The following is a 12,517-nucleotide window of genomic DNA, read 5'->3' as shown; positions in this document are numbered from 1 at the left end:
GTCGTTTTATGGGCGCATTTAGGCCATTCACATTGAGAGTGATTATTGAGAGATACGTTTTTATTGACATTGTGTTATCTTTGAAGTCTTTCTTTCTGTCGATTGTCTCTATATTTCTGTTCAATGCTATTCTTAGGGTTTTTCCTCTTTTATAGAACCCCCCTTAATATTTCCTGCAGTGTCGGCTTGGTGGTTGCATAGTCTTTTAAGCCTTGCCGGTCTTGGAAACTCTTTATCTCTCCATCCATTTTGAATGTCAGTCTTGCTGGATAAAGTATTCTTGGCTGCATGTTCTTCTTATTTAGTTCCCTGAATACATCTTGCCAGCCCTTTCTGGCTTGCCAGGTCTCTGTGGACAGGTCTGACAGTATTCTGATGGGCTTTCCTCTGTACCTAAGGAGCTTCTTTGTCCTAGCGACTTTCAAGAGATTGTATCTACAATTATGATTCCTCAATCATAATTGTATCTACAATTGTGATTCCTCACCTATGAGGTGCCTGGATTTTTTTTGGAATTTATAATCTTGGGGGGAGACCATTCTGCCTCTAGTACATGAACACTTGTTCCATTCACAAGATTGGGAAAATTTTCATGAAGAACTTGTTCCACTATATCTTCTAGACTTCTTTCTTTCTCCTCCCCTTCAGGGATTCCAACAATTCTGACGTTGGAACATTTCATGGCATCATTTATTTCCCTGATTCTGTTTTCGTGGCTTCTAAGCTGTTTGTTCCAGGCTTCCTCCTGATCCTTTCTCTCTATCTGTTTGTCCTCCAGATCACTAATTCTATCTTCTGTCTCAGTTACCCTAGCTTTTAGAGAACTTAGATTAGATTGGAACTCATTGAGAGCATTGTGAACCTCATCCCTAGTGGCCTTCAGCTCTGCCCTAACATTATTAACATCATTCCTGGTGGCTTTCAATTCTGCCTTAATCAATTCCGTTTGGTCATCCATGGCTTTCTCCAATCTAGCTATTGCCTGGATAATTGTTAGCCTGAATTCTCTTTCTGACATATTGTCTATGTTGATAGCCGTTAGCTCTGTTGCGGAAGGCCCATCCTCTGTATTTTTCTTCTGTTGGGGATTCCTCCTCCTAGTCATTTTGGTTAGAGATGACTGGACAGATGTAGCTGGATGTATCGACCGTGGTGCCGTCAAGGTGCACCCCTGAACGCTTCTGAGCACTCAGGATTCCCCACCCAAACGAGAGAAAAAAGAAAAGAAAAAGAAAAAAGAGAGAGAGAGAGATACAGGAAAAAAAGTGAAGATAAAAAGAGAAGGTTCAGCCCAAACGGGCCCCAGGGTAAGATTTATGACGTATACAAACAAAAACAGACCAACAAAAAGACTGATAAAAGTATATGACGAGAGAAAAAAAATATATATATATAAGCAAAAAAAAGTAAGAACCTCGTCAAAAAGAACCCCAAGTATAATATTTATATACTATCAGGACAAACATAAATACACAGAGACACTGGCAGAAGAAAAAGATGGGAGCATGGTTATAGATTCTCAGTGTGGGCGAGGAAGGTTATTTTGATTCTTCCTGGATGTATCTTGATATCTTTGTTAAAGGACTCAACTTTCCTAAGATAAAGGGGGATTAAAAATTGGTTTACCTATAGGGGTAGCATTGATTGGAGAAAGGGGGTTACCTTGAATTTTAACTCTATATGAATACTAGAAAATAAAAATAAAAAAGGAATAAACTGGACTAAACTAAACTAAAATTTTTTAAAAAATTAAAAAAATAGAAAAGCAAAAGAAAAACACGTGTATGTATCAAAAAATTCAGGTTAGAAGTTTATTATGGAATTTGATGTACTGGACATCTCACTGTGATGGTAAATAGGTTAAAAAATTATCAATATAAAAAAAGAAGAAAAATGAACCAGAATAGTGGGAATGAATTAAAAATAAAATTGTATCTATGAAGAAGTGGTGGTTGTTCTCTTGTAGTCTTTTTTTTTTTTTCTTTCCTGATTTGTTTTCTGGGGGAAGGGGGTGCCATGTGGGTTTTCAGTCAATGATGTTCCCTGAGTTAAGTCCTCCAGCCCCCCTCAAGGGGGTGGGCTCTGAGGAAAACAGTTTTTTCAGGCTTTTGTTCTCTGGAGGTTTTTATGTTTGTTCTCTTCTTTTCTCTCGCCTTGACAGCTTTTGATGGTTTTTGGAGGTTTAGAGGAAAGAAAACTGCACCCCGACCTCCCTCTCAGAGAGAAGCACCCCTGCAGGTGCTGCAGCCGCTGGGCCGCTGGCAGAGCAGGTTCTGAGTTGCGGTCCCTGGGGACGCAGGATCTCCTGCTTGTATGCAAAACCACGGCAGCGGTGGCTGTCTGGGCAGCTCCAGACCACCAGAGAGGTTCCAAGCAGCAATCGCACACTGAGATTTTCCCGCTGGCCGGGGCTGGGACTGCCTGGTCTTTCCATGTCTAAGAGTGCCGGGCTTGCGCGCACCTCTCCCAGGGGAGGGTTTGGGGCACGGGTTGTTTGTTTTTTTAAGAGAGAATCCTGAGTAGAGGCCAGGGGGTGGTCTATGTAGAGAATTAGCCAGAACACGAATGGTCTGGCCTTTGCCCTCTGCTACAGGGAAGTGATTTCCAGACTGTTTCAAATCTCAAGCCCAACAGGAGTGTCTTTTTTTGCTTGGAGGCTTGGCCACCAGACTGTCTAACAATGTGATTTATGATGGGCTTTGGGCCCAAAGTATCATTTCAGCCTCTTGAAGGGCTAGAGCCTTAAGGTTTCAACTCACCCTGGGGATAGAATGGAGACTAAAGTCAGCTATCCCGAAGTTAAGTGATAGAATTGTAGTAAAAACTCTGGGCACCAAGGTTTGGGTGAGCCTCCCTCATTGGCAATACTCCATGAGTGTTATCACATATCAACCCCAGAAAGTCACACTCCATGACTGCACAGAGAGAGGACAACTAGAAGATCCGTGGAGGGAGCTTTTCCTGGACTCTGCCCCATGCATCTTGTCCCTGTCTGATGTTCATCTGTTTACTTTCCCTCTAATAATAAACTACAGCTCTCCGTCAATTCTGTGAGTACCTCTAGAGAATTATTGAAACTGAGCATGGTTTGGAAAACTTCAAACTTGCTGATAAAGTCAGCAATGAGTGTGCCCTTGTGTGCACCACAGTCCCTCCAACTTCTCAGCTGGATTAAAACTCTCACAAGAGCAAGGGGTTAAAGACATAGACCAAAGGGTGATTTCACTGTTGGCAAATTTGAACTATTTTATCTCTTAAACATTGTTTTTCCATTAACGACATAATCAATGAGTACTCCGTAATGAACTTTCAGAGTAAGTCCAGCAAACCCTGCTAACCATTCAGTGCCGTTGAACTAAGACCATACCACTGGCTTTGCTGATAGTTAAGAATGACAGACTCTGCCTGTTACGCCATCTGATCCTGGCGCTTTGATTTGTGATGGACATTTCCTCATATCTGTTTCTATGGACTTTTAAAAGATTTTATTTATTTATTTATTTGACATAGAAATCACAAGTAAGCAGAGAGGAGGCAGGCAGAGAGAGAGAGGGAAGTAGGCTCCCTGCTGAACAGAGAGCCCGATGCGGGGCTTGATCCCAGGACCCTGAGATCATGACACAAGCCGAAGGCAGAGGCTTAACCCACTGAGCCACCCAGGCACCCCTCTATGGATTTTGTTCATTTAGACTTCCTACCATGGCTGGAATTGATATTGGTAAATTTATTGCATGGAGCACTGGGTGTGGTGCAAAAACAATGAATACTGTTATGCTGAAAAGAAATTTTAAAAAAATTTCTGTATCATCTTTTCCAAATTGATTTGCATTTAGTTCTAACAAGACTCCAACAATTTCTAAGGTAAATAACTGATGTCAAATTTTTGGTTTTACTCTTATCTCACTGGAAAGTTTTTCAGTTAGTTCATCCGATATCACTCATCTTAAATACTTCAATAATGGTTCAGCTTAGTGGCTGAAGATTGAGAATGAATTTCAGTTGGGGTAGAAGACCTCCTCAAGGAAGCAGCAAATCCAGTGAGATACACCTGCTCTGCAGCCATTCCCCAGGAGTCAGCCCTCAATATTTCTCCTCCTTTCCTATGAGACCCTATCTGCCTTTAGGGATCATGAAAAAGTAAGAGCTCTCTCAAACACTTCAATAGTCTATTTAAGGATACTCAGAAGAAACTTTTAATTGCTCTTGATAGTTGGCAACTGAGAAACAAGTTTTTCATGACTGTCCTCATCTCCCCAAGCCTGCACTGTCACTGAGTCTACAAGAGAAATGATAATTGCCCATCACGGGGAGGTGAGGTCATAGACTCACGGGTCTTTATCTGAGTCTGGCTGCCTCCTGCCCACACGTACACAGCCAACTTGCGTGACCACAGAAGAGTCCAGATTTGTATTTAAGTCTGAGAGGCAGAGTTTACCAGGAAATGGAGTCTGAGTGAGTACTTGTGTGTTAAAAAGGATTCTTTTGGGGTAGAAACAGATCCAGTGGTGAAGACAGATGCGGAAAGGAATGATTCCTTAGTTATGAGCTGAGTTAGTGACGAGAAATGATTGTCCTAGACCCTACACCAATCCCAGATGGCTCCTATAGCTCCTAATATCATTTAATGGAGCGTGACTTTTGGTGAATCATACCAGTGATAATAAAATGGGTTTTTCAGGCACTTAAAGACTATAGTTAAGAAACTGATATACTGTTTGTGTTGTGAAGAGTACTGGGTGTCATACGCAACTAATGAATCACTGAACACTACATCAAAAACTAATGATGGCCATTCTAACTGGTGTAAGGTGGTATCTCAATGTGGTTTTGATTTGAATCTCCCTGATGGCTAGTTAGAATGGCCAAAATTAGCAAGACAGGAAACAACATGTGCTGGAGAGGATGTGGAGAAAGGGGAACCCTCTTACACTGTTGGTGGGAATGCAAACTGGTGCAACCACTTTGGAGAACAGTGTGGAGATTCCTCAGGAAATTAAAAATAGAGCTTCCCTATGACCCTGCAATTGCACTACTGGGTATTTACCCCAAAGATACAGATGGAGTGAAAAGAAGGGCCATCTGTACGCCAATGTTTATAGCAGCAATGTCCACGGTCGCCAAACTGTGTAAAGAACCAAGATGCCCTTCAACGGGTGAATGGATAAGGAAGATGTGGTCCATATAGACTATGGAGTATTATGCCTCCATCAGAAAGGACGAATACCCAACTTTTGTAGCAACATGGACAGGACTGGAAGAGATTATGCTGAGTGAAATAAGTCAAACAGAGAAAGTCAAGTATCATATGGTTTCACTTATTGGTAGAGCATAACAAATAATATAGAGGACAAGGGTAGATGGAGAGGAGAAGGGAGTTGAGGGAAATTGGAAGGGGAGGTGAGCCATGAGAGACTATGGACTCTGAAAAACAACCTGAGGGTTTTGAAGGGGCGGGGTGGGAGGGTGGGGGAACCAGGTGGTGGGTATTAGGGAGGGCACAGATTGCATGGAGCACTGGGGGTGGTGAAAAAACAATGAATACTGTTACGCTGAAAATAAATAAAATTAAAAAAAAAAAAAACTAATGATGGGGGCGCCTGGGTGGCTCAGTGGGTTAAAACCTCTGCCTTCAGCTCAGGTCATGATCCTAGGGTCCAGGGATCAAGCCCTGAGTTGGGCTCTCTGATCAGCAGGAAGCCTGCCTCCCCCTTTCTGCCTGCCTCTCTGCCTACTTTTAATCTCTGTCAAATAAATTTTTTAAAAATCTTTAAAAAAAATCTAATGATGTACTATATGTTGGTTAACTGAACATAATAATAATGGAGAGAAGGGAGTTGAGGGAAATCATAGGGGGAGATGAACCATGAGAGAATGTGAACTCTAAAGAACTAACTGAGGGTTTTGGAGGAGAGGTGGGGGAGAGGTTGGGTAAGCCTTGTGGTGAGTATTGTGGAGAGCACGTATTGCATGGAGCACTGGGTCTGGGTGCATAAACAATGAATTCTGGAACACTGAAAAGAAATTTTAAAAATAAAAAATTTTTAAAAGATTATCTAGGGGAGAAAGAAGTTGTAATTGGATGTGGATATAAATAAAACAATGTTTTATTGAAAGAAATTGAAAAGAAATCAATGTGCCATTCACACTACCTTACTTGAACCATGGCCCACATTCACTGTATTATGAGAGGTGTGCTTATAATGCCTTCATGATTGCAATAGAGAGTAGGATAGAATTATCAGAATGACCTCACTTTGTGCAGAAACCATGCATCTGAGTTATTTCTAGAATAAGAAAGTGTGTTTTCAAAATCTACTTCTGGGTCTGTGATGCACTTGGGATAGTATTTGTGTCTTTATTGGAAATATCTGTAGTTTTAGTGCTCCAATGCTCATGGTGAGATGCTCTCCCCCTTCAAGGTAGGGAGGGTTTGAGGCAAAGGTAACTCAATTATGGTTTCAGAAAACAGTTGTGAGGACATATGTTACTCTCTTTGGTTTAATAATATTCTAACCTCAATCACAGGGTCACTACACATTGCACTATGATTTCAACTTCTCATGTGCTTAAGTTTTCACATTCTCCACATCCCATGTCATATAATCTCCTGTATTTTAATGCATTGCACAGATTTTACTCCATAGATAATTGTTACACTTAACCCATATATTAATAGCCTGAGGAGTTTATGATGTGAAATTAGTAATTATCTGGTTTCTGTCCTACAGTATTTTATCACAGATTAGTGTTTCATGTATCAGGATTCAGGACAAAATGACATTGTTCAATAGTGTCCGCTGTATCTGTGTTCCAGCAGGACAACAAACAAGGCTTTCTGCTGCCAAGGTAATGTTGCGACAATCTTATGTTGATAAAATCCAACTTCTGCAGGGGCAGGTGACTTTCAGACTACACTGTAAATAGTGTATCTGTATTTTATTCAGATCTCTAAAACTTCAGTCATATTTCATATTGACCTATATAATAAATATTTAAATAGAAATGGAAACTTGTTATAAACCAAATTATAAAATAAACTATCTCAAATGTAAAATAAAATAGCAAGGTCTAAGCACTAAACTAAATATAGATGTGAATTATTTGAAAGCACAGCTGACATGGTTTGTTAGTGGAGCACAGTGGTCAGAGAAAGGTCTTTGCAAACAGCCTAGCCAGCTTCTGGTCCTCACTCTGCCCCAAACCAGCATGTGAATTTACACAGTTCTCTCAACTTCTTTGCAGCAAACTTCTTCTCTTTACAATGAAAATGATGCAATGCCAGTGCATACCTCGTGCAGTTATGAAGACCTATAAAAATACCAGAAGTACAGCTATAGCACTGATTCATGCAGAGTAAGTGCTGTTTCAGTATTACAACTTCTACTCTGGGAAGCTTCTTAACAATAACTAACAACAACAAAAAAAACCTTAATTATTTCTCAGTAAAAATACTGGATCTGATATGATTAATATGGTTCACACATGTGCTCAGGCAGGCCCCTCAGGTTCTCAAGATGATGATCAGTCCCTGGGAACTGACAGAAAGGGGTCAAAACATTTTGCAGTAGGAATGGTCTACTTATCACAGACCATCTAGGGATTCCAGGCGCTTTCTCTCTTCCTTACCATCCTCTCTTTCTTTTCCACCCTCATTACAGATTCAGGTCCACAGTGCTGATTCTTTAGCATCTGTTTTACACCCACTTCCTGATCATTCTCCTTAAAGGTATCCACAAGACAAAAACAGACTTAAGGTGCAACACATTTCCTCACGATTTGGAATGTAATTTTGTCTTCTATCCTCACAGTCTTGGCAGGGTGTGTCCAATGGCACCTCCTGCCTCTTCGGCTTCTCTAACCATTTCTCTCAGCCCCAGAAATGACAGACTTCATAGTTTATCTGCAATGTTTAAATCAGTGACGCATTCAGAACTGATTTGTCCCATGCTATAGGTAATGACTGAGGTTGTATGTTTTTTCCATTGTGGGTAACAATTTCAGTTTTCTGAAAATGTATGAAGCATCCTCTCCACTTACTGTCACTTATCATTGCTTTGTCCAGGTGAAACCACCTCATCTTTAGTGCTGACTTTTCCAAGGAAGATCCTGGTACTTCTCTCCATCTCCTCCTACCTCTCAAAGTCTTTGGCAATCCCACAGAAACAAGCCATCAAAGTTACTCTTCATATCCAAATCTTCAATGAGCCTTTTTGTTCATAGGAACGCGTGTTGCTATCATTTAGAGGAAAACGTGCTGAATGGCAGAATGGCTTCTAGGGACTTGGCAATAGCAACAATATACTTATCACAGACGATAGTTGGAATCCTGGGCAATTTCTCTCTTCTTTACCACTATCTCTACCATTACTACATTGAAGGTAGATTGAGACCCACAGATTTGCTTCTCAAACACCTGATTATAGCCAACTCCTTGCTGATGCTATCAAAAGGAGTCCCCCAGACATTGGCAGCTTTTGGGTTGAAATATTTCTACCATGATTTGGGATGCAGACTTCTTTTGTATGTCCACAGAGTGGGCAGGGGAGTGTGCGTCAGCAATATCTGCCTCTTGAGTATCTTCCAGAACATCATGATCAGCCCCATGAATTCCTGTTGGAAGGATTTTAAAGTCAAAGCCCCAGAGTATGTCAGCTTCTCCATTTCTCTCTGCTGGATCATGCACATAATGGTAAATTTTATCATGCCTATGTATATGCTGTATGTATCAGGGAAACAGAGCAGCAGAAACGTCACAAAGGAAAAGGACTTTGGAGTCTGTTCTACTTCCAGTTATGAGACAACTTCAGGGTTAATTTTTATAGCACTGGTAGTATTCCCTGAAGTTTCATTCTGTGTGCTCACAATCTGGGCCAGCGGCTCCATGGTCTTCTTCCTGCACAGGCACAAGCAGCGGGTCCAGCACATTCACAGGCCTAACAATGTCTCCCCTAGATCCTCTGCTGAGTCCAGAGCCACCCAGAGCACCCTTGCCCTGGTGACCACCTTTGTGTCTTTCTCCTTCCTCTCTTCCATCTTTCATGTTGGTGCTGTTTTTATTTATAATCCCACTTGGTGGTTAGTGAAGACCTCTGACCTAAGTTCTATGTGTTTTCCAGCGGTCAGCCCCTTTCTGCTCATGAGCCGAGACTCTACGGTAACTAGAGTCTGCTTTGTGAGGATAAGAAACACAAAATCCCCTATTCTCACCAGAAAAATGTAAATTGTATGCTTTTGCGCAATTTCCAATTGTTTATTCTCATTAGACTCAAAAAGTCAACACAGAATCTTAGAGAGAAGATATGTATCTTTCTAAGGCGGAACCTACAGGTATTAAGGATTTCCTCAGATGCCTGAATGTCGGGACTACGTGGGCATAGCTGAGGTGAATAAATCAGGGTAGCCTCCTCCAGATACATAGTATCGTATTGATAATAGTCTTTTTTTTTTAAGATTTTATTTTTTTATTTCAGCATAACAGTATTCATTGTTTTTTCACCACCCCCAGTGCTCCATGCAATCTGTGCCCTCCCTAATACCCACCACCTGGTTCCCCCAACCTCCCACCCCCCGCCCCTTCAAAACCCTCAGGTTGTTTTTCAGAGTCCATAGTCTCTCATGGTTCACCTCCCCTTCCAATTTCCCTCAACTCCCTTCTCCTCTCCATCTACCCTTGTCCTCTATATTATTTGTTATGCTCCACAAATAAGTGAAACCATATGATACTTGACTCTCTCTGTTTGACTTATTTCACTCAGCATAATCTCTTCTAGTCCTGTCCATGTTGCTACAAAAGTTGGGTATTCGTCCTTTCTGATGGAGGCATAATACTCCATAGTGTAAATGGACCACATCTTCCTTATCCATTCACCCGTTGAAGGGCATCTTGGTTCTTTACACAGTTTGGCAACCGTGGCCATTGCTGCTATAAACATTGGGGTACAGATGGCCCTTCTTTTCACTCCATCTGTATCTTTGGGGTAAATACCCAGCAGTGCAATTGCAGGGTCATAGGGAAGATCTATTTTTAATTTCCTGAGGAATCTCCACACTGTTCTCCAAAGTGGCTGCACCAGTTTGCATTCCCACCAACAGTGTAAGAGGGTTCCCCTTTCTCCACATCCTCTCCAGCACATGTTGTTTCCTGTCTTGCTAATTTTGGCCATTCTAACTGGTGTAAGGTGGTATCTCAATGTGGTTTTGATTTGAATCTCCCTGATGGCTAGTGATGATGAACATTTTTTCATGTGTCTGGTAGCCATTTGTATGTCTTCACTGGAGAAGTGTCTATTCATATCTTCTGCCCATTTTATAATATGATTGTCTGTTTTGTGTGTGTTGACTTTGAGGAGTTCTTTATAGTCCTGGATATCAACCTTTTGTCTATACTGTCATTTGCAAATATCTTCTCCCATTCCGTGGGTTGCCTCTTTGTTTTGTTGACTGTTTCTTTTGCTGTGCAGAAGCTTTTGATCTTGATGAAGTCCCAAAAGTCATTTTCGCTTTTGTTTTCTTCGCCTTTGGAGACATTTCTTGAAAGAAGTTGCTGTGGTTGATATCAAAGAGGTTACTGCCTATGTTCTCCAGACAACGAAGAGAAATAAAAGGTATCCAAGTTGGCAGGGAAGAAGTCAAACTCTCCCTCTTCGCAGATGACATGGTTCTTTATATGGAAAACCCAAAAGACTCCACCCCCAAACTACTAGAACTCATACAGCAATTCAGTAATGTGGCAGGATACAAAGTCAATGTTCAGAAATCAGTGGCTTTCTTATACACTAACAATGAAAATACAGAAAGGCAAATTAGAGAATCGATTCCATTTACTATAGCACCAAGAACCATAAGATACCTCAGAATAAACCTAACCAAAGAGGTTAAGGATCTGTACTCAAGGAACTACAGAACACTCATGAAAGAAATTGAAGAAGACACAAAAAGATGGAAGACCTTTCCATGCTCTTGGATCGGAAGAATAAACATTGTTAAAATGTCTATACTGCCCAGAGCAATCTATACTTTTAATGCCATTCCGATCAAAATTCCACCAGTATTTTTCAAAGAGCTGGAGCAAATAATCCTAAAATTTGTATGGAATCAGAAGAGACCCCGAATTGATAAGGAAATGTTGAAAAACAAAAATAAAACTGGCGGCATCACGTTACCTGATTTCAAGCTTTACTACAAAGCTGTGATCACCAAGACAGCATGGTACTGGCATAAAAACAGACACATGGACCAGTGGAACAGAGTAGAGAGCCCAGATATGGACCGTCAACTCTATGGTCAAATAATCTTCGACAAAGCAGGAAAAAATATCCAGTGGAAAAAAGACAGTCTCTTCAATAAATGGTGCTGGGAAAACTGGACAGCTATATGTAGAAGAATGAAACTCGACCATTCTCTTACACCGTACACAAAGATAAACTTGAAATGGATAAAAGACCTCAACGTGAGACAGGAATCCATCAGAATCCTCGAGGAGAACATAGGCAGTAATCTCTCCTCCAATCTTAATCAAATATTGTTTGAGGTAAGTTGAATGGATGTGATCCTAGCCCTTTGTCAGATTAATTACAGCATTTGAACAACTGATGTTTTCATGGGAAACTGTGTGAGGAAATCATACACTCCGTAAATCAGTGTTGGATATTGTTGGATATTGTCTACTATGTTGGATATTGTCTACTACGGGTTTTTCATGTATGCTCATGCTCTGTGAAAAGAAGCATGAACAGCTTATATTCAAGACTGTGTTTAGAAAAGAGCCTTGGGAGACACCTGGGTTGCGTGGTCAGCTAAGCATCCACCTCTTGGTTTTGGCTCAGGTCTTATCTCAGGGTCGTGAGATAAAGCTCCATGTTAGGCTCCATGCAAGGGAGGAGTCTGCTTGAGATTTTCTTTCTCCCTCTCTCTCTGTCCCTCCCCCTGTCCTCATGCTTTTTCTCACCCTTTCTCTCTGTCTCTCTCTGTCAAATAAATAAATAAATCTTTGAAAGAAAGAAAACAAGAGGAAAAAAGAAAAAAGAGCCTTGGAATAAGTGAAACAAGATGGGATCAGGAGCGAGACAAACCGTAAAAGACTCTTAATCTCACAAAACAAACTGAGGGTTGCCAGGGGTGGGTGGGTAGGGACAGGGTAGTTGGGTTATGGACATTGGGGAGGGTATGTACTATGGTGAGTGCTGTGAAGTGTAAACCTGGCGATTCACAGACCTGTACCCCTGGGGCTAATAATATATTACATGTTAATTAAAAAATTTAAAAAAAAAGAAAAGAGCTCTGGAACACTAGGCTGACTTATCTACTATACAAGGAAATAAAGATAATGTCTTCCTCAGGAGCAGAGAGCACAGAAGATGTGCTAGCAGTCCCCTTTAAAAGACTCCATTTTCCTGACCTTGGGCTTCCTCGAGTGTGATGAAAACCAAATGCATGTGTAGCATTCATCTGGGCCTCCCTGCAGCACCATGCTTGGAATAAGGTTGGAAAGCAAAGGGACCAAGGGAAACTGTTGCAA

At 41.2% G+C, this 12,517-nt stretch overlaps 1 protein-coding gene across 1 annotated transcript; it reads left to right on the top strand.

Moving 5' to 3' along the window:
• Window positions 1-8,245: 8,245 nt before the first annotated feature.
• Window positions 8,246-9,220, top strand: LOC308358406 (vomeronasal type-1 receptor 4-like; the record flags this gene model as incomplete). Its single annotated transcript, XM_080828590.1, has 1 exon — window positions 8,246-9,220. Exon 1 carries the CDS (start codon window positions 8,267-8,269, stop codon window positions 9,218-9,220), a length of 954 nt encoding a protein of 317 aa, XP_080684716.1. The 5' UTR covers window positions 8,246-8,266.
• Between the last annotated feature and the right edge of the window lie 3,297 nt (window positions 9,221-12,517).

This window comes from Martes martes (assembly GCF_963455335.1).
Source record: "Martes martes genome assembly, chromosome: 17".
NCBI lineage: Eukaryota > Metazoa > Chordata > Mammalia > Carnivora > Mustelidae > Martes > Martes martes.
This window is presented reverse-complemented; position numbering and strand designations above follow the sequence as displayed.